The sequence below is a fragment of the Salarias fasciatus genome, chromosome 17 (genome assembly GCF_902148845.1).
Source record: "Salarias fasciatus chromosome 17, fSalaFa1.1, whole genome shotgun sequence".
NCBI lineage: Eukaryota > Metazoa > Chordata > Actinopteri > Blenniiformes > Blenniidae > Salarias > Salarias fasciatus.
In genome coordinates this window covers 541,199-566,158 of record NC_043761.1, presented here as the reverse complement: position 1 = coordinate 566,158, position 24,960 = coordinate 541,199, and the positions used below count along the sequence as shown (strand labels likewise).

Below are 24,960 nucleotides of genomic sequence, written 5' to 3'. Positions count from 1 at the left end.
TCATTGCTGCTTCTGCTGCCCTCTGACAGCACGTGAAGAGGAGACTCGTACCGACAGGTGTGTCAGAACCAGCACGCATCTACATCATGCACTGTCCACGTGCACGCCTTTACAAGCAACTGAATCTTTTACATGTGCAGCCATGTGTTGTTCAAACTGTGGCTCGGGGCCAACAGGGCACTGCGCAGTAACAGGGCGGGGGTGCTGCTGGCAGCGCGATGTGCAGAAAATCACTTGTGGCAAAGAAGTCTGGGAAAACTAAACCATGCATCTGCAGGAAAATGATGGAGCATCAGTGAACCAATTTTAGCTTGACAGATGTTTTTGAATGTATGATTCCACACAAAGCAAGAAAACAAATAAGCACAGTTCCAGATAAGCCAATGTAAAGTACACAAAACTCCCACAGCCACATTTAAAACATGTACAAAAATGCATATTATCATTTATTATAATTTAGGTTTTGATCAACTTGCGCAGCAAACTATCGTCCGGCTGGTTCAGCTAGCAGACGGTATCACAGCGTTCTCAATCAATTTCAATCAATCAATTTATTTTTGTACAGCCCAGTATCACAACAACAGCTGCCTCAGAGGCTTCAAGATGTTACATTGGTCGGTAAAGTAAAAACAGTGAATAAGCATAATGGTAATATGTCAATATTTACAGTAACGAGACAGAACGAAGCAACCACCGCCTTAGACCCTCACATCCGGCAAGAACAAACTCCAGAAACCCAGTGGGAGAAGAAGAGATCTTGGGGAGAACCACAGTACGGAGGGATCCCTCTCCCAGGGACGGACAGCTTTGGCAACAGCTAGCATGAGACAATAAGAAGTAAAGCCTAGGACTATGTTGAGGACAGTCCGTTGGACGGTCCAGCACAAGAACCACGGATCCCAGCAGTAGAACCGAAGCCAGTCCACGGGCAGGACCGACAGGAGTGTCCTCCCGGTCCGGACGGAGCTTGTTCGTAGGCCTTCGTAATAGTGGAGTCAGCAGCTGAAACTGGAGAAGACTCCCCCTCGAAGGGGGGGACAGCAGGGGAAAAGCAATGAACGGACTAAAGGGAATAACATTCAGACATTAGAGGACAGGGCTCAGTGCACCGTACTTCCCACAGCATTCTAGCTCCTGGGGCAGCTTTGTGGATACTTAACTGTTTAAACTAGTATTTAGTTAGTATAGTTTAGTTTAGTTTAATTTAGTTTGGTTTAGTTTAATTTTGTTTAGTGTAATTTGGTTTGGTTTTAGTTTAATTTAATTTAGTTTAGTTTAGTTTAGTTTAGTTTAGTTTAGTTTAGTTTGGTTTACTGTAGTTTGGTTTGGTTTACTTTAGTTTGGTTTGGTTTGTTTTAGTTTAGTTTAATTTAGTTTAGTTTAGTTTAGTTTGGTTTAGTTTAGAGTCCCTAGCTGACCTGATCATAGGCTGCATCGAAGAGAAACGTCTTGAGCCTAACCTTAAATGTGGAGACTGTGTCTGCCTCTTTGACACCACTTGGAAGCTGGTTCCATAAAAACGGTGCCTGATAGCTAAAGGCTCTTCCACCTAGTGTCCATTTAGAGACTCTAGGAGTCACCAGTAACCCTGCATTTTGAGAGCGAAGTGCTCTGATTGGTTGATAAGGCGTTAAAGCATCTTGGAGATAGGTCGGAGCCATCCCATTTAGGATTTTGTAAGTGAGGAGAAGGATTTTAAATCTAACTCTAAACTCGACAGGAAGCCAGTGAAGAGATTTTAGAACGGGAGTAATGTGTTCACCTCTTCTAGTTCCGGTTAATAATCTGGCGGCCGCATTTTGAACCAACTGAAAGTTTTTTAATACACTTTTTGGGCAGGCTGCGAGAAGGGAGTTGCAGTAGACCAATCTCGCAGAAACAAATGCATGGATGAGTTTTTCTGCATCGCTTCTAGGTAGAATGTTTCTTATTTTAGCTATGTTGCGCAAGTGGAAGGAAGGAAGCATATATAACAGAAATAAAATTGGCCCGAGCACGGACCCTTGAGGAACCCCATAACTGACCTGGGAGCACGGTGAGGACTGTTGGTTAACGTGAACAAATTGGTACCTATTAGATAAATAGGATTTGAACCAGCAGAGGGCTTTTCCTCTGATGCCGACCTCACATTCTAACCTCTGCAGGAGAATATTGTGGTCGATTGTATCAAAAGCTGCACTGAGGTCTAAGAGAACCAGGACTGAGACTAGACCTGCGTCAGCCGCCAATAGCAAGTCATTAGTGACTTTAACTAACGCAGTCTCAGTGCTGTGATAAGCTCTATATCCTGACTGAAATTTCTCAAATAAACTATTGTCCTGTAGGTGGCGGTAAAGCTGTTTAACCACAACTTTTTCCAGGACTTTTGAAATAAAAGGCAGATTTGATATCGGTCTGTAGTTAGCTAGAATATCAGGATCGAGTTCTGAAATAAAAGTACTTCCATCTAATAGAATTCACGGTAAAGAGTCATCTGCCCGCCTGATGGAACCGGTCTGCACACTGCAAGCGTCAGGAAACCCTATCAGTACATTCAGAGACAAGAAGACGAGTGACCTGCTGAGCTCGAAGCCCAGCTGAGGAATGAAGCAAAGAGGAGGAGGAGCTGGAGGAGGAAGAGCCAATCAGACGTGGAAAAAAGTTATGTCACGTCCGGTTCACAGTGGAGCAGCGGGAGGAATCGAATGTCGCCCTCTGGTGGTCAAAAGTAGGAACTACCAACGCTGCGTGAACCCAGAAGGAAATCTGTTCAAATCAAACTTCCTGCTTTCAACTTGTAGTCTGCTTTATGTAGACCAGGGGTGTCCAAAGTGGGTCCTGGAGGGCCGCAGTCCTGCATGTTTTCCATGTCTCCCTGCTTCAACACAGCTGAATCTCATGATGATTCATGGCCAAGTCCAGCAGAAAGCCAGAAACCAGCCTCATTGCAATCGGCTGTGTTGAAGCAGGGAGACATGGAAAACACGAAGGACTGCGGCCCTCCAGGACCCACTTTGGACACCCCTGATGTAGACGGTCTTGTAAATATCTACAATAAACCTTCTGACCGTTTGTCCAAGAAAATTGACGAATATCTCCACTATTTACGGTCCTTTAACCGCTGCTGTGTTGTGTCGTAGAGCGGACAGTCGCCCTCTTGTGGCCACAAGGGGAATCTTAAGGAACAAAAGGAAAACGCAGGAGAGGACAACAAATCACATCTTTAACGCCATATTTACAGTGATGGGACACCGATTTCATTTAGTTTAAATTGGTGTTTCATTAAAAACACCAGTGGGATTTAATTTAATGTAAAACACCAATGGGATTTAATTTATTTACAACACTGATGGGATTTTCAAAATTCCAGCGAAACCAAAAGGATTTCAACATAAACATCAAGTGCCACGGATCACAACTCACCCTATCTGTAAGTCATAGAACACGTATGAATACTGTTGCTGAAAAACACAACTGAACAACGAAGTAAATTAAGGAAAGCTTTAATAATGCTGATTTTGAGTCAAGTCAAAGAATCTGGCAGTAACTGAGCTAAAACACTGCCTTCTCCATCAAAATATTGATAATAATAACAGCTTGCCCTGACCTCAAATAACATGAGAGCCATTGAGCTAAAATACTGTATTTTTCATTAAAAAAATATTATTAATAGAAATTATGTCTGTGGAGTGTTAAAATTGAAAAACAAAGAGGTGTGTCTGAACCACGCTGTGTAGTAATGTGATCCATAACGGATTTGGAGTCAGTAGATCAAATAATCTGGGCGCTACTGAGTTAAAATACTGTATTTTTCATGAAAATGTCAATATAAATTATTGAAAATATTTAAAGCTAAAACAAAGAGGTGTGCCTGAACCAGGCACTGTAATGTGATTCACAATGAATTTGAGATCAATAGGTCAAGTAATCTGGGTGCTATTGAACTAAAATACTGTATTTTTCATTAAAATATGAATAAAAATGATGTGGAGCGCGCAGTACTTGGCGTAGTGGTGTAGTTCCTCGTTTTGTCCACTGGAGGCGCCACGCCCGCTCACCCCGCGTGAACGACCGTGAATACACCGTGGATCAGAGTCGGTACTTTCTGATAAACCTGCAGGATTTACGCCTTTTGTTGGATGTTTTCTTCACCCGGGATACCTGTACAGGTGCGTAAACTCCACGCGCATCCATCCACCGCGACATTTCTGTGCTATCTGGCCTGAATCGGGAGCTAAAGCTCGCTGCGGGGCGAGTAGGCCTCAAAGCCTCGGTGTTTCCTGACCGAGTAGAACCGGGGCCAACGGCGGCTCCACGTTGTTTATTTACATGCTTTCGTCGTCTAAGCCGACGTGGCCAACACGAAAAAGATCTATTCGTGTTCAAACTGCTCAAGCGGGACACATTTTCCTCAGCTGAAGTTGTTTTGGATGATTAGTGGAACATTAGCATCCCGTGTGTTAGCATTGAGTCCGTGGAAACGCCACGTTACTTTCACTAAAATAAGACACGGCGCTTTAGATTCGACTTAAAGCGTTTGTTATTGTTCCAACTGTGACGGAAAAGAGTAGTTTGAACTGGTTCTGCAATATTTTAATATTCAAAGCCGAAGTAAATGTTCTTGAACAAGTTTGTAATGACTGAGCTGTGTTCAGCGGCGGTGTGTGAGTGTGCGCGTGCGCGCAGCGAGTAGTGAGAGGGACAAGTCCGGGCATATTTTCCTCGTGTGTGTGTGTGTGTGTGTGTGTGTGTGTGTCACCAGCTGACTCATCCCCAGTCAGCTGTTGGGGACATGTCCAGTCATCCGTCCTGTCCCGCCTCTCAGACTGATGTCTGGACACGTCCTCGCCCCCAGCTGCTGCTGTCGACCCGTGAAGCGTCCTGTCGCTGCACGTGCCTGCTGATTGGTGTTCTCACCTTCTTCCGGGTTGAGTCAGCTGATGAGGATCACTGATCATTCAGACTGATGAGATTAGAGATGCGTGGACCCGGGACACGCTCTTGTCCTGCCTGTCCAGTCGCAGTGAGGCCTGGACTCGAACAGGGGTCTGTCCAGAGGGGAAGCCTGGGGAATGCTGCTGCGCGCTCAGGTTCAATTCATGTTTTCACCTGATGCAGTGAAAGGGTGAAGAGCAGCGCATGGAGTCAGAAACCCCCTGCAGAGTGAGGCTCAGTTCCACATGTTATCAGCTGTAGGCGACTCCTCTGATCACACTCTGGGGTGTGTCAGGTCAGGAAACACACACACACACACACACACACACACACACACACACACACACACACACACACACACACACACACACACCCACTCACTCACTCACATCGTCAGCAGAGAAACACAGGCACGCGTTGGGTCAGCTGTCTCAGAGACGGCCTGACCTTTGACCTGCTGACAGTCTGAGGCATGTCTCAGTGTATTCACCTGCTCAGCAGCCATCAGTGGATCCGGTTCTGGTTCTGGTTCTGGTTCCAGGTCCATCCACAGGAGCAAACATTGGGTTTTCCAGGTGTTTGAACTTTTATCCTGCAGATTTAAAAGAATATTTAAAATCTACAGATGAGTGAAACACTGAAACACCCGACAGCAGCAGCAGTCGGGTGTAAACACAGGCAGTGGTCAGATGAGTCGGCTGTCAGGCTCCCCTGCTGCAGACCACTGATCCGTCCTCTTGAGGACCGGAGACGTCCTGAGCTGCTCTGAGCTCATGGATCCTGTCCACCAGGGTCCTCCACAGCCCAGACTTTGTGACGGCGTCGTGCCGGTCTACGGTCTACCCAGAGCGCCACGGCAAACAAACCCTGACGGACGCTAGCTCTGAAAAGTGACTGAAGCCATCAGGCTGTAGCTCTGCCTACAGAGACACCCAGACAGTGAGACACCGGAGGACGGAGACAGCAGACTCTGCCGTCCCGCCATTCAGACACAGATAAAGGCTAAATAACCTCTGATGTTAAAGCTCGGGTTGGCGATTTGAATTAGATACATTTTTTTAAATACTGGTTAAAATGATCTTTATGACCCGATGGGAAGCAATTCATGGCGTGTTCTTAAAGTAGTTTGGAAAATATCCGCTATCTACAGCAGGAGCAAAACAGGAAAAACAGCAACCAATCGTCTTGACGGGACACCTTTTTTTAAACCAATCAAATCCCTTCGCCGTTCGACCTGCCCCCTGCGCGTACATGTCAATGGCGTGCACTGACCCTGATTCAGTGCGCGTGTAGAAGGACGGAGCGTCGTTGCAGAACGGCGGAGAAGGATGTTTGGGGCTTTACTTATCGGTGAGTGCGCCATACTTGGCTTAGTGCAAATAAAGAAAAACGAAGAAACAGTGTGAGGACAGGTTACGCCAGGAACGCACTGGACGCGGAAGTGCCGCGCGCGGAACGTCTCCGCTCCCAACGGAGCTCCTCCAATGGGGTGGGAGCTGGGCGGAGCCTTGGGAGATGCTACATTCGTGCTACATGCTAGTTTTCCAAGATCGCCAACCCTAGCTTTAAAAGATAATGTAGGAGCTTCATGTTCTATAAAGAACCCAGAATAAAGGAGCAGAAACAGTCTGGACAGCCGGAGACGCTGCTCCAGGACCAGAGGACCAGTGGCAGGACAGACGCTCCGTGAGCCCAGAGCGTAGCCTCAGAGCCTGAGCATCAGTGGAGCGAGGACACATGGACACGTGGACATGGGAAGCATGGCCCAGGCTTTACAGCCAGAGACGAGGGAAACATCATGTATTCCTCATTTATTATTATTTCTCTGGCACCTAGTCGTCTCCAGAACTCCCTAAGCATGATGGGCCGTGTCCCGGTGAGACTGGTCCTGGTGAGACTGGTCCATGTGGGACTAGTCCTGGCATGTCTTCATGTGTGATTGGATCAGCTGCTACAGTGTGCAGACAGTGCTGACTCAGCCCTGCTGGGCCCTGATAGGCTGGGTTTGACTGCTGAACGGTCTAGTCCTGACATGTCTGAGCCGGTGTGGAAGCCCTCCTGCTGCTCCTCCTCTTCCTCCTCCTGCTGCTCCTCCTCCTCCTCCTCCACCTCCTGCCGCTCCGCTCTGCTCTGACTCCACTTTCTGCTTCTCTTTGCACAGGATGAGCTGCTGACACTGTTTGCACTTTAAAACCTGGTGAGTACACACACACACACACACACACACACACACACACACAGACACACACAGACTCGCGCACACACGTGCACACACGTGCACACACATACACCCTGCAGGGTTCTGGACTGGACTCGTCCTCATTCAGACCTGTAAAGAGCCAGAGGAGCTGCTGAGACGAAGACGGGTCCAGAAGTGTCCCGGATGTTTGTGAGAAGCAGGTTTCATTGGACCAGGTTAGATTTCCAGGTCCTCAGCTGACGGGTCGAGGTGACCACAGAACCTGTTCTCGGGGAGGTTCTGCTGTGTTTGTTTGGGGAGGAAGCTGCTGAGAATCGGAACGCTGAAGCAGTGGATGTTTGTCTGGAATCTTTTCAGGGTTTTCGTGGGACTGGTGTGTTTCCAGCTGGTCTGGGTGGAGCTTAGTTTGCTGGTTTGTTCTTCTGAAAGGGACGGATGTGGGAGTGGAGGCTGTTGCAGCTGCTGTTTTCTGACAGATGTTCAGTCAGAATGGACTGAGACACGGTTGTTGTTGGTGACTGGTTTCTTTAGACGACCACCGTCGCTCAGCTGTTTCCAGACGGAGGACTTTTCACTGTTTGTCATCTGGAAGACTTGAGTCGGACTGTTAGATGAACTTTGACCTCCTTCATCTCGTGAATCCATCCTGTCCCTCAGACTGAGGATTTTTCCACACGTCACCGGTTTAAACACTGGATGCACTGAATCCTCAACCTGCCGCTCAGATCGTCTTCAGCTGAAGGTTCTGCTCCCTGAGAGATGAACGAAGCTCTTGTCCTCCATCCTGCTGCCCGACTGCTAGAGCAGGGTTTCCTGTGGGATCAGAAGCTTTTGACCTTGGCTCTTACTCCTCTCACGCCGGTCTACCGTCGCCGGGCCCTGGCGTGGCGTCGCCGGGCCCTGGCGTGGGTGGCGTCGCCGGGTCCTGGCGTGGCGTTGCCGGGTCCTGGCGTCACTTGTTCATCAATCCTGAGCAGTTCTATGGAATCTAAACCTCGCTGCTTGAAGCTGATCACTTGGTGGGATGAAGACCAGTTGATGGTGAGACGAACCTTTAACACCTTTATCAGGAGTTAAAGGTTTTCATCAATCAGCCAATCACAGCTCCTCCTCTGTCCACGCGATGCGGTCATGTGACAGGCTGGACCAGTCACATTACATCTGGTTCACAGAGTCCAGTATGGAGACGACCTGCTGGAAGCTTCAGAACGCTGTGGAGGACGCCATGTTAGCCCCGCCCATCTTTATATACAGTCAGTGGTTTATTTGTGGTGTTTCGTTGGAAACTGATCGTGGGGAAAAGCTAATGAGGCCCAGTGCTGAAAGAAGGGCTGGGCGATATGGCAAAAAAAAAAAAAAAATCACGATTTTTTTTTTCATATCATTCGATCTCGATTAGAATCCGATATGTTATATTGATTTTAAACCAGTTTTAAAGCATCTGCACTGAAAACTAGAACTATAGAATAGTTTAACATTTTATTAACAAACCAAGCAAATATCAATGAAAATTCAATAACATAAACATGTGTAACACCCATAAAAATTTGTGTGGGAGCACCAGCATTTAAAGGGTTCACTGGGTGTAATTCCTCCATTCCTCCAATAGAGTGTGCAGTAGCTCTAGGAATTCCTTCTTTTTCCTGAGATGAGAGACGTGTTTTTTTTTTAAATGATGTTTTAGCGCTGGAAACTTGTTCAAAAAGTTAAGTTCAAGAAATGTTGTCAGGAGTTTTTGGGAATCTGGACACTTTTTCCTCTGACCAAAGCAGAGTGGGACCGCTGATAACCTTCTTTTTGATTGTTTTGAGCTCCGGTGAGTCAATATATTTCTTTCATGCTAGCAAGTTTGCTAACTTCAAACTGACGTGACGTTAATGAGTTCAGGTGAATACAATCGAAAGGAAAAAAAAAAACCAATCGGAGATAGACAGATTGTGTTTTGTTGATTTATTAATTTGTTGATTTATTCTGGAAATGTGATGAATGCTGATTTATATGTATATGTATGTACTGATGGCTAATGTTACCCATTCCATTCATTCACGTAGCTTTATATGTGGTGTTTTCTGTTAGTACTGAACTGATGTAGAAAAAGGGCTATGCTGGACAGTGAATAGGAAGAAACAGATTTTAATTTTATGTCAACTGCTATATGCAGGTTGGTTTTTGGTGTATGTTTCTAAAGTGGATGCTGAACGAACGGCGAGCCAAATCCCAGTGAGCATCAGATGAAGAGCAGATCAGCACGGAGGAGAGTGTGAGATACAACTTTGCTCCGTTGTGCAACGAAAGAAAAGGAACTTGGATCAAACTCTGGAATTCAGCTAAGACACTACAACAAACTCATTACAACCCGGACGGGTGTATGAACTGAACTGAACCCACACACATTATTTTATTTCTTCTTTTTTTTTCCAAATCAATTTATATATACTACTGTTATTTTTCTTGTTCATCAAATGTTTATATGTGCTGGTATTTTGCTGTTGATGGTATAGAATGAGTTCATTTTTAAGAAGTGTTAAATTAAATGTTAAATGAAATCTGTTGAAACAAAATATTGTCCCTTTTCAATTATCCTCCTTGAGCGAACCTAACGTTGCCGTTGCCAGAGATTTGGCCATTAGATCATAAACTGTTTTTTTTTTCTGGGAGCAAACTTTTGTATTGGAAAGACAGAAATCTTTACTTTCTTTGCCACGTTTAATTCATTCGTGCTACACATGGAAAAATATAAGAACAATCTGACTGAACAGTGCAGTAAATGGAAAAAAAAATCCAGCACCAAGATAGTAAAATCTTGCGATGCAGCGTTTTTTCAGTAAAAGAGAAGAACTGAACGATAGTTAAAGTAGAGGTCGACCGATAGGGGTTTTTTGGGGGCCGATGCCGATATGCATAGCCGATTTTCCAATAAATATATATTGATCACGTTTTTGTGAAATGCAGCAATTTCTGAACAACTAAAAGAAATCTATTACAGCAAGTCGTGTCCAGTCCTCTGAACATTTACCTTATTGGCCCAAATATAAGACGACTCCGATTATAACACACCCCTGTTTTTCAAAGATCATTTTGTGAAGAAAAAAAAATGCTGAAGACAATAAGGTCACTCATAAAACAAATTTTTATTATACAATTATTATAAACTCACAAACTCGCTGCTGAAATAACATTTCACGAGATATAAAATGAAAACATATTACTACAGTATTGAATAAAAAATATATTCTCTTTCTCAAAATAAGAAACAATAAGCAACAAATAAGAACCTCAAGGGTCCAAACTGCATAAATGATGTAAATAACTGTCCAGGTCCTTCAGCTGAATCAGGCTCTGGTGGTGGACATTCCGTCTGTCCGTCTTTCAGAGACGTCTTCACTCTCCCTTCTATCAGTCTCTCTGAAGCGTCTCTCAGGACCAGGAAAGCTTTTCTCATAGCGTTAGCATCTGTAGTGTTTTTTCTGTGCTCTCCAGTAAGAACGAGGCTCTGCTCCACCAGACCTCCTGCAGCTTGGCAGTAGTTTGATGACTCTGCTGCGTTGATCACCATCAGTTTAAAGTTGGTATCATAACTTCTCCTCTGTTGTTGCTCAGTTGTCCAGCGTTCAGCCCCTTTGTTCCAGACGATCCGCCATTTTTCATCAGATCATTTGATCTCATTTCATCGCTCCACTCGCTCTCTGCTCAGTGATACTTTGGCCCCATCTAGCGGTGTGGATGGGTATTGACCATCTACCGTAAGTCCGCGATTATAACACCACCCCACTTTTGAGGATGCAGTTTCTGGAAAAAAACATGGTCTTATATTCGGGCCAATACGGTATTCAGCTTTCAAAACAATGAAATATTTTGTCTGAGTAAACACACAATGTAACAAGCAGTAGTAAACATTCACACTCTTCTTAAAGTCATACATACAAATAAAAACAGAACTCCGGTCATGCATTATGTGGAGGAATTTGCGGGTGGCTAATGCATGCTTCAGAAAAAGCCCCATGATTGATTATATACTCTTTTTTTTTTACTCTCGCCATTTCCTCCTATTTACTTTGTTCTGCTGTTAACTCCAGTAGTGGTGTGTTTTCACCAACACAGTTGAACACGCACAAGTAAAGTCAGCTCAGACCAGCTGATCTCTACTGCTGAAACTGATCACAAAGTAGCATCTGAAGTTAACGACATGCAGGGTTCAGCCAGACCTGTTCAGTCCGGGCGCCCTGCCTGCGCTGCGCAGCGCCAGTCGAACACGGCAGCGTTAGCAGCGTTAGCAGCGTTAGCACCGCGGCACCACGCGCTCCCCGGCCAAACTTTTTTCTGCAGTAACACTGATCTGCTGCAGACTGGAGCCACACAAACGTTGAAATGTTCAACAAATCCATGATTCACTGCAGATGCAGCAGGAGCAGCTTTTTCCACAGCCTGGATTCCACCGAGCACACTCCGCTCTGACGGAAATGATGCAGCAGCGCCACAGGGGTCCTTTCTTGAGGGGCAGCTTTAGCTGCCCGCACGTGTGCCTGATCAAAAATTGCGTCATTTTATACAACGGATCAAAAATCGGCTTTTAAAAAGAAAATACGGCCGATGGCCGATGGAGAAAAATGTCCAAATATCGGCCCGATATATCGGCCGGCCGATACATCGGTCAACCTCTAAGTTAAAGTGTGACAGTTTGCAGCCCTGAGGATTTTTGTTGCTATAAAAGATAAAAAACTAAAGAAACCTCCTGGGGATAATGAAGGCGCTTCAGAATGTAAACATTATTCTCAAGTTATGATGCTAAAGATGCTGCTGCCATCATTAATGCTTGCATCAGATGTACAAAATTTAAATAACCTAGATTGGACAGATTAGACCTAAAATGTAACAGTACAAAACTACAATAATAGGGCTGGACCATATGGCCAAAGATGTTATCACGATGTAGGTCTTAAAGGTGTAATATAACATTTTGATTTCCGGGTGGATCACCTAAATAGAGCCATATGAAATCCGTGTTAACGGAATCGCGGACGGAATCGCGGAAATGACCAATAAAAACGGAATTGGAATAAAACGCGGAATATTGCGGAATTCGTCCTAATCTGGTCTGAAATTCAGTTTTCGAGAGAAAATGGAACCTTATAGTGCAAAGCAAACATGCCGGGGGGACCGCCCGAGCTGCTGCAACCTGTACGTCACTTCCACTGCTAACATGCTAAAGCTGCGTTCACAACGCCAAATGCTTTCCGCGATTTTACGTCAAAATACAATTGAAAACAATTGTGAACGCGCGTTCCAGCCGCGACGAGACGCGACGCAACAACACCATGTCCAAGCGAGCTGCTCTCTCCCCTCTCACACATTCAAAACAGTTATGAAACTCCACGCTAAGCGCTAAACACAGAGCAGAACAGTACACGGACTTTTATGCCTCAGGGGAAAAGCTTTTTTGTAAATACTGTCAACGTACCGTGGACTGGACTCGCAAAGACGCATGCGACTAATTGAAAAGTATTTCTTTGTTGCAGGACTTTAAACATTAAATGGACTGTTATATCCTCTTAGATTGTGGACATTTATTCATTTCCACTTACCAGACACCTTTTTTATGGTAAAAATGAGCATAAAAAACAAAATACCAAATTCAGAAATATTAAAACGGAAAAAACGGAATTTGGGAAAAAATAAAACGGATTTCATATACCTCTACCTAAATAATTGGTGGGTCCGTTTGTCAATCATTCTGACAAGCTGGTTTTGTAAGGCGGTTCTATGTGATTGCGCCCAATCAGCTTCTCCCTTTTGCGCAGTCAGAGTGTTTCTGTAGCCGTGAGCTTCTGAGCTAGTACTGACCGATGGCGAGTCTGACATAATGAAACTGGAACTGTTTCGGGAAAAAAAGCTTTATTTATGAGCGAGGCGGATCGCAGAAACTGTACAGAGCCGTGCACGGCGGAGAAGAGGAGGTCGCGCTCGCACACTTCCGCGTTTCCTGGGAGAAGCAGGAGAGCCGGGCGATGGTCTGGAGCATGGCGTTGTTCAAAAAGTGAGTAACAGACGTGGGGCTTCGTCTTTTTGAGAAAATCGTGTATTAGACCTTTAATTTCGGTCGATACAATATAATTCTGATATCGATATAAATAATACAAAAGCCTCAGAAAAACTGTTAAGAATCATGTACATAATGTACTTCCAGCTGTGGTGGGCCGTCAGGGCCTGCAAGGCCTTCTCTGCTGGCCTAAAAAGTATCTGAATTACAGACTGATGTAAATTATATTTTGTCCATGAATACTTACTAAATGATTCCAAACGGTATGTTCAGTTCCTTTCATAGTTTTCTCGTGGCTGCGCTGCTTCCAGACATGTTTTTTTTCATATTAAATCATTTAGCCAATCAGATTTCAGGCATCATCTGTTGCTAGGGTCAAAGAAATCTGCCCGAGGCCTTCGCTGTCCGTTCCTGATGGCGCAGTGAAGTAAAGTGTCAGACAGACAGTTGCTTCAACCAATCAGATTTCGAGTTGGCGACTCAGCGCCTTCTAGCTAGCTACACTAGCAACAGCGTATCCAGGCCTTCTGATTTACATTCACCAAGAGATACAGTAGGGGGCGCTATGCACCTAAGTTGTTGGTCGCTTACCTCAATTAATCCAAAGAAGAAGAAGAAGAAGAAGAAGACCTGAAGAGAAATAAAACTTGCCAGAAATCCCACAGGGCAGCTGGACTTTCAGCCCTGGCTTTATGGGACTGAAACTCACGGATAATCTATATGACAGAGCAGTTGAACTCTTTTTGAGGAAGGAAAGGAGGATGGATTTTGTTTACAAATAATGGGGATTTTGGTGAGTAAAATTTTCCTCTTTTCCTAAATAATATTGCTGTTTTATTAAGTTGTTGATGCTCATTGTATGTGCACAGATGTAGTAGGAGACTTGTGCACTAAAGCAAAGGCATTTATTCTGGCTGCACAAGTATCTATCTGCTGAGCAACAACTCTTTATGTGCATATCTGCATAATAAGATTTTTTTTTGTAGACAAAATAGTTATTGAGAGGTGGATTGGTTCAGGCGGATCTGTTCTGAAGGCCTTAGTGTGAAATGCACGGTCCGTATGATTTATCCAGGAAGCTCCTCCAGTAAAACATTTTAGAAATAAAAACTATAATAAATTAAATGTTTCCCTTTTACTTAAGAAATATGAAATCACTGTCAAATAAACAGAAGTTTCACCTTTTTCAATATAAATAGCTTTAACTTTACACTTAAATACAGTTATGTTGTTGTTATGGATTCAAACAAAGCTGCTTCAACCAGGAAGGAAAATAAGAGCTCAGAATTACTAAGGTTACGTACAGAATTACTTCAGGTTGTAGTGATTATGGTGACACTGCAGTGAATCCCTGTACTGTTTTTTTTGTGGTGTTTGTCTTCACTGCTGCAGCGTCTTGTAAATTGTAGACGGTCCCTGAACCCCGCAGCACCACGGCTGCTCATAGAAAACAATATTGCTTCTGCTGCTTGATAGACAGAGACTTTTAATAAAAATGAGCTTGCAGCCTGTGGTCCAGCTCACAGCGGCGGGATGGAGGCTCCTCTGTGTGTTACTGACGTTTAGTTAAAGAGTTATTGAGACCGAAAGTCCTCATCTGTCAACATGCTGCTAACTTCACTGGGCTGTTCAGTGAATGATATTCCTAATTCGTGGCCACAGATTAGCTTGTGGAAGCTTGTTCAGTGGCGTTCACATCACCAGTTCTCATTTTGGAGCTCAGACTCACGGCGGTGGAGCTCAGCTTGTAGCCTGAGCTGAGGACGGCCCGCTGTGGCTGCAGAGCTCTGATCACTCTCTGCAGCGCTTCCTGTTCGGCTTGAATCAGCGGCGCCGTGAGCAGCAGTTAGTGATTGTGAAACGCAGACTGTAATGCACTATATTGAAAATGTGTTTAAAACTCATGTCACCGTTATTGAATAAAAATATACCGCGGTATGTATTGATATCGAAACTTTGTCCGGCCCTATACAATAATATAAAAAAATAGAAAAAATTAAGCGTTTTTCTCCTCTCAGAATGTTGCTCGTACGGTGCAGTGGCCTGAAAAGACGACACTGGCTACGTTTACATGCAGTCAATATTCGTGTTCAGATAAATATTCTGGTTTCTGAAACATCTGGAGTAACCCCAGGAGATCCTCATTCAGACCACGGCCACAGACGACGCCATGACTGCATTTACACTTCATGCCACTAGGGGTGCTGTTTGCATGTTCAACCTTATTTTACACAGACACCACAGAAGAAGAACGGCTGCAGCGCTGCAGGCTCTCTGCATGTTGTTAGCGGCAAGACGTGGTGATATGTTCAATGATGCGATGCAGCGTCTTTTCAGTAAAAGAGAAGAACTGAACCATCACAAGTAGTTCTGGACTCAAAAGACCAGATTCCTTGCGGATCTGTGAGCTAGCAGCAGTGAGCTAGCAGCGGTGAGCTAGCAGCAGTGAGCTAGCAGCGGTGAGCTAGCAGCAGTGAGCTAGCAGCAGTGAGCTAGCAGCGGTGAGCTAGCAGTGGTGAGCTAGCAGCGGCGTGGAGCAGCCTTTCCTGTCAGCAGCAGCCTCATCTTCAGAGGAAAACGCCGAGGCAGGGCTGACTTCCTCGGCTTCGCTGCCCTCGGCTCCACTCAGCTCATCCTGTTTACTTCTCAGACAACTTTCAGGTGGAAGCTGAGCAGGAAAAAGTCGGCTGTGATTGGCTGTGTCACGCACATGTCTGCCATGTCTGATCGAGTAAATGTGCTCACAGCTGATCACCGTGATTAGGCCTGTCACGATAGTCAATAAATCAATTAATCGCATGTTAAAAAAAATGAGGTCGGTAAGTTTTCCAGGCGCGATAAATTTACATTTTCCAAAGACAGTAGAAACGCCTCGTACTGACTCCTGTCGGCTCTGCAGTGTAATGAGGAGTGATGCATCGAAAATTCTGCCACCGAAATTTTTCGACCGAAAATAGCTCAAAGGTGTATTTTCGGCTTTCGGCCGAAAGAAAAAAATCACCGAAACAACACAGCTGAAAATAATTGGTGATGACGTGGCGGCAATGCTAAAGCAAACCTCTTAATGCCTCATGTCTGCTGTATTAATGCCTCAAATCAGGTTTTAAAATGTATTAACTTTTTACAGTGCGCATTTGCGCAGCGTCACCTCTCACTCACACTCCGCGCACTCGTTTCCCTGATAAACACACACACACACACCAACACACACAAAACAGTTGTATCATTAACCGTCAATAATAATCAAGAACATATTAAAATGAGTAAAATAAGTCTCCCCGGCTGCGCCCCAGGACGGACCCCCCCTCACGGTCCGTCCTCACCCTGCTCATCTGATTCTGGGACTGCAGGCTCCACAGGACGAAGGGATTTATTCAGAAAATATGTTCATTCAAAAATTAATTTCTGGAAACGAAAAACACTTGGTTTGCTGTACTTTGATGGAGGATATAATATTTGACCTGAACCTGTAACTGGCCCCTCTGGAGACGCTGCAGCTCCTGCTGTCAGGACCGTGTTCACTGTTGTGTTGAATTTTATTACATTAGTTTATTTATTTTTTACACCATTTCATGTTATTATTATTTAGTTGTAAACTGACAGCAGCCTGCAGTAATTCTCCCTACCTGGAGGTGGCGCCACTGCAGGTTCTGCTGGACTGTGCAGCAGCTGGAGGTCGGTCCAGCATTTTTAGGGCAGCAGGATTACATTTGCTGTTCTGACTGTGACTCAGAACGTTCCTCCTCTTCACTCCAGTCCAGATGGCTGATGTCCGACACGTCTCCGCCGTCCGACTCCCCTCACTGACCTCCTGTCTTTGCTAAAGCTTCTTCCACCTTATATCTCTTCATTATGCCTCTTTTTATTGTCTTTCTCTTAGGATTTGGTTGATATTTTTGGCCGTCTGTGTGATTGTCTGCAGTCAGAGCTCCCTGTTCAGATGTGCATATAAAACAAATCAATCGCAGAAAAAAAGCCCCGCCAAGTGCGTCTTTTTTTTTTTTTATCAGCGGTCTGTGAGACGCTGCTGACCTCTGGAGGTATAAATGCTTTGTAATATTATGTGTGTCGTTGTTAGGACCTTATTTGCTTCAGAAAAACAGTTTCCTCATTTTTTTGGTTTCGGTTTCGCCAAGAATTTTCATTTCGGTGCGTCCCTAATTGTTGCATTAATTAAAAAATTGTAACAAAAAAAACCCGGCAATATTATCGTTTATCGCAATAAATTCTGGGACAATTAATCATCCAGCAAAATATGTTATCGTGAAAGGCCTGACCGTGACCGACTGGAAATTAATCGTGATCACCAATCACGATCATATAATCGCCCAGGCCTGGCTGAAAGGCCCGTCGATGCTAACGCGACTCACTTCACTCACTTCGCAAAATCACAATCTCAAATCATCCTCCTGAGCGCTCCCGCCAGTGAAAAGAGGACGGCGTGCTCCTGATGGGACGCATGCTAACGTTGCTAGCCCGCTGGTTAGCCTCCAGGGGAGCCTGTGGCGGGGGCGGGGGCGGGGGCGTCCGAACGGGCTCTGTCCCGTTGGGTCTGACCCACCAGGCTTCGTCCCAGCAGGTCAGCTAGCACTCTGTTGACACTGCCGTTGCCATGGAGACGCGCTTCTTCACGTGGACGGCGTTCAGCTGTGATCCCCGTTCTGCGTCACGGTTCCGTCTGCTCAGAGCAAACGTCCCGGCGTGGGAAGTCCTGAGATGGTTCAGATGGACCGTGTGTCCAGGCCTTGAGACACTGGCAGTCTGTCCACTGTGACCAGTGAAGACGTTGTCCAGGAAGTCCAGTCTGGGTTCGGGTTAGCACCTGGAGGACCTGAAACGCTGTAGACGGTCTCAGTCTGCGAGAGACCAGAACCAGAACCCAGACTCAGCAGCAGAACTCCACCATGACTCACTGGAACCCTGTCTGGTGGTCCACACACGTCCCCCGTCAGCAGGGGTCAGAGGTCACACAGCAGCCGACTGTCACGCCTCAGACTGCTCAGGACACATTGACCAACTGTGTGTGTGTGTGTGTGTGTGTGTGTGTGTGTGTGTGTGTAGGACCAGGAGAAATCTTGTCCATTATGTCCACTGACAAGGAGCTGGACAGAGTCCACACCCCGGACGACAACAACCTGGTGAGAAGTAGTGCTGTTGTGACTGTACCGCTGGCTGCAGCTCCGGCTGTAGTTTAAGCTGCAGCTCCGGCTGTAGTTTAAGCTGCAGCTCCGGCTGTAGTTTAAGCTGCAGCTCCGGCTGTAGTTTAAGCTGCAGCTCCGGCTGTAGTTTAAGCTGCAGCTCCGGCTGTAGTTTAAGCTGCAGCTCCGGCTGTAGTTTAAGCTGCAGCTCCGGCTGTAGCTCCGGCTGTAGCTCCGGCTGCAGCTCCGGCTGTAGTTTAAGCTGCAGCTCCGGCTGTAGTTTAAGCTGCAGCTCCGGCTGTAGCTCCGGCTGCAGCTCCGGCTGCAGCTCCGGCTGTAGTTTAAGCTGCAGCTCCGGCTGTAGTTTAAGCTGCAGCTCCGGCTGCAGCTCCGGCTGTAGTTTAAGCTGCAGCTCCGGCTGCAGCTCCGGCTGTAGTTTAAGCTGCAGCTCCGGCTGTGCGTCCCTCTCACTGGGAGTTCTGTGCGGGTTCAGGTCCGCCCCGGAGTGGAGTTCTGCTCGCTGCTGCAGCTCGCCGGCGCCACCAAAGACGTCTTCACCATGAAGGAGGTAGGACCCTGCTCACGGTCGGTTAGCATGTTAGCCTCTATGGTGACGAGCACGACCGGAGGAAAGCGGTGCCGGTCCGGGCCGGTCCGGTCCGGTCCGGTCCGGTCCGGTCCGGTCCGGTCCGGTCCGGTCCGGTCCGCTGGGTGGAGCCCGGAACGCGTTGCTCACGCCTCTCTGCCGCTGCAGGTCATGTTCTACCTGGGCCAGTACATCATCCAGAAACAGCTGTACGACCAGAAGCAGCAGCACATCGTCCACTGCTCCCAGGATGCACTGGGGCGGGTGCTGGGCGTGGACAGCTTCTCGGTGAAGGAACCACAGTGAGTAGCGGCGCTGCGCCCACATCCTGCACTTCCTGTCAGCTGTTAGCAGGAAGTGAGCTGAGTGTCTGCTTCCTGTTCCAGGGCCCTGTTTGCAATGATCACCAAGAACCTGGTGGCCGTGAGGAGTCCAGGTAGGACCGTCCTCCTCCTCATCGTCCACTCAGCTCAGCTCAGTTCAGACTGAGGCGTGGCGCCTCCCAGTGGACCAGTCAGGAACTATTTGAAAACACTTTTAAAGCGATACTTCAACATTTTGGCAAATTGGCCCGTTTCGGGCCGTTCCCTGGTCATTTAGAACAGCCTACTTACTGTTCTGTGAGGGCAAGCTGTTGTTTATTCAGCGGTGGGTCTGAGGAGAGCTTCGTGGCGGACATAATGGAAGTGGACGGTACTTTTGCTTCCCTCGTCAAACTCATCAAATACACAATCAACACAACCCCAAAACACTTTGGTGGACACGTTATAATCCACACATTCACTACGCTGTGAAATATTAATGCAAAATTACCAGATTGAGTGGTTTTTGCGAAGAAACAACAGCTCGCCCTCACAAAAAAAGTAAGTAGGCTGTTCGAAATGACTAAGGAATTGCGCTAAATGGGCCAATTTTCCAAAATGTTAAAGTATCGCTTTAACATCCTGCGTGTTGACGCCTGTTTCAGCTGATCGTCCTGCTTGTTTTCATGAAAGAGCCTTCAGTCGAGCAGACCCTGAAGAAACCTGAGACTCCTCCTTCATCAGAATAAAAGTCTGTCTCTAGCCTGTTTAGACCTCTGGCGCTTGGCAGTAGAACGTAGGGTGGTTTCAGTGAAAACGCCTCATTTTGACCAAAAGAGAAAGAAAAGCAGCTTTTTCTGCAGAGAAGCAGATTCCAGCAGACGCTGGCTGACGTCTGTTTTTTAGCTTTAACATCTGAACAGCTGTTTACTTCTAGGAAACAACAAAAACAACACAGGAAAAAGACGTTGGATGATGAAATAACCGCGTATTCACAGATCTGCAACGTAACAAGCAAAAGACGTCGGTCGACGGAGTTAATCAGTAGATGCTAAACGCGAGTTAGCATTGCTTCATCGATGGTCGATCAGTTCCCCACCGGCCCTCTCTGTGCTGCTCTGACTGTCTTTTCTCCCTCAGACTCTCCGACAGGCGGCGGATCGGCAGGCAGCAGAGCGCCGGACAGAGGAAGAGAGGTAACCCCACTGACCCCTGAACCCGCCAACTGCCATGAAACAGGAGAACTTCCTCAGGTTTTTAACCCTCCGGAGGACCAGGGGCCACATTCAGTCTCTGCTGATGACGTCCACGGCCTGCTCCTCAAGCTAGCATGCTAACAACAGCTTGTGTTGTAGCTGGTGAAGCTAGCATGCTAACAACAGCTTGTGTTGTAGCTGTTGAAGCTAGCATGCTAACAACAGCTTGTGTTGTAGCTGGTGAAGCTAGCATGCTAACTCCATCCTGTGTTGTAGCTGTTGAAGCTAGCATGCTAACAACAGCTTGTGTTGTAGCTGTTGAAGCTAGCATGCTAACAACAGCTTGTGTTGTAACTGGTGAAGCTAGCATGCTAGCTAGTGGGCATCAGTATAAACAGCAGCTGCAGCTCGTGGCAGTGACTCACTAACAGAAGTGAGACAGATGTTAGCTTGTTAGCTTCCAGAGAAAACTGTCTTCAGGCTGAAGACGTCTTTGACTAGAATTGAGTTTTTTGGTCTTGAAGGTTTGGTCGGGATGTTTTTCTTGCTGCTGAGAGAACTACGTCGGTGTTGACGTCTCAGACGGACTTGTCCTTTCAGGAGTTCGACGCACCGAGTCGCTCTTCGTCTCCAGACCGCAGGAGAAGACGGAGGAGGAGGCGGAGCCACAGGAGCAGCGAACCAGGTGAGACGCCAGCAGGTCAGCTCATCCACTGACTTCCTGTGACATCACAACTGTAAACCCCACCCACCTGTGACGTCACACATTAAGCCCCTCCCCTGGTCTTCACCACATTAAGCCCCTCCCCCAGCTGTCACCACATTAAGCCCCTCCCCCGGTCTTCACCATATTAAGCCCCTCCCCCGGCTATCACCACATTAAGCCCCTCCCCCGGCTATCACCACATTAAGCCCCTCCCCCGGTCATTACCACATTAAGCCCCTCCCCCGGTCATCACCACATTAAGCCCCTCCCCCGGTCTTCACCATATTAAGCCCCTCCCCCGGCTATCACCACATTAAGCCCCTCCCCCGGCTATCACCACATTAAGCCCCTCCCCCGGTCATCACCACATTAAGCCCCTCCCCCGGCTATCACCACATTAAGCCCCTCCCCCGGTCATCACCACATTAAGCCCCTCCCCCGGCTATCACCACATTAAGCCCCTCCCCCGGTCATCACCACATTAAGCCCCTCCCCCGGCTATCACCACATTAAGCCCCTCCCCCGGTCATCACCACATTAAGCCCCTCCCCCGGTCCTCCTCAGGCCCCTCCTGCAGCGTGGATGACGGCGATGACGAGCAGGAGTCGGAGGCGGAGTCTGAAGACGAGGGGAGGAAGAGGAGGCGGTCTGACAGCTACTCCCTGACCTTCGACGACAGTCTGTCCTGGTGTGTGATTGGTGGACTGGGAGGTGGGCGGGACCGACACAGCAGCCAATCATCCGACTCCCACAGCGGGGTGAGTCACTCAGACCGGCGGCCTGCTGTACTCACACCGCCGATCGCTGTTTAACGTGTGTGTGTGTGTGTGTGTGTGTGTGTGTGTGTGTGTGTGTGTGTGTAGTCTGCCAGGTCAGAGGTCACGGAGGCGGCCTCAGACTCCGACAGCGATAACTTCAGCGTGGAGTTCGAGGTGGAGTCCATCGATTCTGACGACTACAACGAAGACGACGCCTCGCTGTCTGCAGACGACCAGGTGGAGGAAACAAACACACCAGTGACACACACACACACACACACACACACACACACACACACACCGCCCAGATCACACACACTGAGGTAACCTGTTTGTGTGCGTGTGTGTGTGCAGGTGTATGAGGTAATCTTCGAGGCTGAGGACGAAGACTCTTTTGATGAAGACACAGAGATTTCTGAAGCTGTGAGTACACACACACACACACACACACACACACACACACACACACACACACCCAGACCCGTGCTCTAAGTGTGTGTGTGTCTCTCAGGATTACTGGCGCTGTGTGAAGTGTGAGGAGCTGAACCCGCCTCTTCCCAGGAACTGTCAGCGCTGCTGGGCTCTGCGTGCTGATTGGCTGCCTGAGCTGTCAATCAGCCCCGCCCCCTGCGGCGCCAAAGCTCTGCCCCCAAAGCCCACCGGCCAATCAGCTGCCAAGGAAGCTTCAGGTACGTTTCAGCTGAGACGGGGAGACTGGTGAGGGTCAAAGGTCAAAGCTCCATACAGGAGGAAACATCCAGAACATGGTCCGATGAGAACCTGATCAGGGAACCTCAGACCGTGGAACCCCAAGAGAACCAGGAGCTAGAGGAGGACCCGACAGAACCTGTTCCACCCAGAAACTGAAGAACAGAGAGAGAACAGGGACAGCAGGACTGAAAGACAGAACCCAGGTTCTGATAGGACAGGACCCAAACAGCAGACCAGTGGAACCCGGGGTGGATCACACTAGACCAGAACCCAGAACCAGGCTGAGACAGAGTTTACAGGAACCTCTGTGGAGAGAACAGACTGGAGAACCCATCGTCTAGATGGAGAACACCCCGAAAGGGCTGGAGAACAACCAAGACCAGATCCTGATGGACTGAAAGATCCAGACTGGCTGGTGAAGGACGACCAGCCTGACAGGGTGGAGGAGAACCAGGAGAACCTCGAGAACCAGGAGAACCATGAGGAGAGAGCAGTAGTGGTGGATGGAGCAATCCTCAGCATACATGTGTCTCTAGCGACTAGCATACATGAGTCCATAGCTACTAGCATACATGTGTCTCGAGCTACTAGCATACATGAGTCCATAGCTACTAGCATACATGTGTCCGTAGCTACTAGCATACACAGGTCCTTAGCTACTAGCATACATAAGGTTCGTAGCTACTAGCATACATGTGTCTCTAGCTACTAGCATACATGTGTCTCTAGCTACTAGCATACATGACTCCATAGCTACTAGCATACATAAGGTTCGTAGCTACTAGCATACATGTGTCCGTAGCTACTAGCATACACGGGTCCTTAGCTACTAGCATACATGTGTCCATAGCTACTAGCATACATAAGGTTCGTAGCTACTAGCATACATGTGTCTCTAGCTGCTAGCATACATGAGTCCATAGCTACTAGCATACATAAGGTTCGTAGCTACTAGCATGCATGTGTCCGTAGCTACTAGCACACATAAGGTTCGTAGCTACTAGCATACATAAGGTTCGTAGTGTGTCTCTAGCTGCTAGCATACATGAGTCCATAGCTACTAGCATACATAAGGTTCGTAGCTACTAGCATACATAAGGTTTGTAGCTACTAGCATACATGTGTCCGTAGCTACTAGCATACATAAGGTTCGTAGCTACTAGCATACATGTGTCCGTAGCTACTAGCATACATAAGGTTCGTAGCTACTAGCATACATGTGTCCGTAGCTACTAGCATACATAAGGTTCGTAGCTACTAGCATACATGTGTCCGTAGCTACTAGCATGCATAAGGTTCGTAGCTACTAGCATACATGTGTCCGTAGCTACTAGCATACATGTGTCCGTAGCTACTAGCATGCATAAGGTTCGTAGCTACTAGCATACACGGGTCCGTAGGTATTAGCATTAGCCCCCGGCGCTCCTCGGGGGACGGGCGGCGGTCATGGGGGAGTTTGTCTGTTTGGGGGCGGGGCCACTGGTCGGCCGGGCCTCGGGGTCTTGGGAGACGGCAGGTGTCTCTCTGTTGTCTTGAAGCTGAACTCTGTGTCTCCTGCAGCTTTAGACGTGGAGGACAATGAAGGTGTGGACGTCCCGGATGGAAAGAGGTCCAGACCGCCGGCTCTGTCCCAGACCGTGTCCGAGTCCTCGGTGCCGAACTCCCAGGACGCGTTGTCCTCCTCGCAGCCCTCCTCGTCCTCCTTGTCCTCCTCCCAGGAGAAGCTGTGGACTCCAGAGTCGCAGCCGTCCTCGTCCTGCTGCGACTCCCAGGAGCTCGTCCCCCCGGCGTCCCCGACGGACCCGCCGCCGCCCGAGCTGGAGCGCAGCGTGTCGGCGGAGTGGCGTCTTCCCGACTCGTGTCTCGACCCGTGTCTCATCTGTCAGTCGCGGCCGAAGAACGGCTGCATCGTCCACGGACGCACGGGACACCTGATGTCCTGCTACGTCTGCGCCAAGAAGCTGCAGAGGAGGAACAAGCTGTGTCCCGTCTGCCGGATGCCCATCCAGACCGTCATCCTCACCTACCTCAGCTGATCTGTCCCCCGGAGGACCGGTGGAGGTCGGAGGTCAGCGGACCGGAGCAGTGGACGTCCTCTGGGTCTTGTCCTTGTTTGTTCTTTGAATCACTAAAGTCTGAATAGTTGGACTGAAGACAGTCTGGGTCTTCTGGTCTGTCCATCTCTTGTTTGTCAGTCCACTGCAGAATGTCTGTTTTTGGGCGTGACCTGTCTCGATGCACTTGAGTCTGGACGGGGGATGGGGGACAGGTCTCGGGGACGGGGGACGGCTGGAGTCCCCCTGGAGAAAAAGCCTTTATTTATTTATTGACTGGGCTCTCTGACGCCTGCTTTCTCCTTTTGTTAAAATGAATAAAATTTAACTTTAAACTCTGTTTCTTTTTCATTTCTCT

General features: G+C 47.7%; 1 protein-coding gene across 2 annotated transcripts; it reads left to right on the top strand.

Moving 5' to 3' along the window:
• The first annotated feature begins 4,021 nt into the window (after positions 1-4,021).
• Positions 4,022-24,931, top strand: mdm2 (MDM2 proto-oncogene). Of its 2 annotated transcripts, XM_030113257.1 has the most exons (13): positions 4,022-4,148; positions 7,076-7,111; positions 18,213-18,289; positions 18,783-18,857; positions 19,044-19,177; positions 19,262-19,311; positions 20,318-20,373; positions 20,974-21,058; positions 21,644-21,837; positions 21,943-22,074; positions 22,192-22,260; positions 22,349-22,526; positions 24,109-24,931. In XM_030113257.1, exons 3-13 carry the CDS (start codon positions 18,236-18,238, stop codon positions 24,582-24,584), a joined length of 1,503 nt encoding a protein of 500 aa, XP_029969117.1. In that variant the 5' UTR covers positions 4,022-4,148; positions 7,076-7,111; positions 18,213-18,235; the 3' UTR covers positions 24,585-24,931. The 2 variants fall into 2 exon arrangements, with proteins under 2 accessions (XP_029969117.1, XP_029969118.1); XM_030113258.1 differs by lacking the exon at positions 7,076-7,111 and having other exon boundaries at positions 4,028-4,148.
• The last annotated feature ends 29 nt before the right edge of the window (positions 24,932-24,960 follow it).

Excerpts from the sequence above, each read along its gene's own strand:
- mdm2 (XM_030113257.1), top strand. The coding sequence starts at position 18,236 with ATGTCCACTGACAAGGAGCTGGACAGAGTCCACACCCCGGACGACAAC. Across the intron at positions 18,858-19,043 it reads ACGTCTTCACCATGAAGGAG|GTCATGTTCTACCTGGGCCA; the intron begins GTAGGACCCTGC and ends CTGCCGCTGCAG. Across the intron at positions 19,312-20,317 it reads GGTGGCCGTGAGGAGTCCAG|ACTCTCCGACAGGCGGCGGA; the intron begins GTAGGACCGTCC and ends TTTCTCCCTCAG.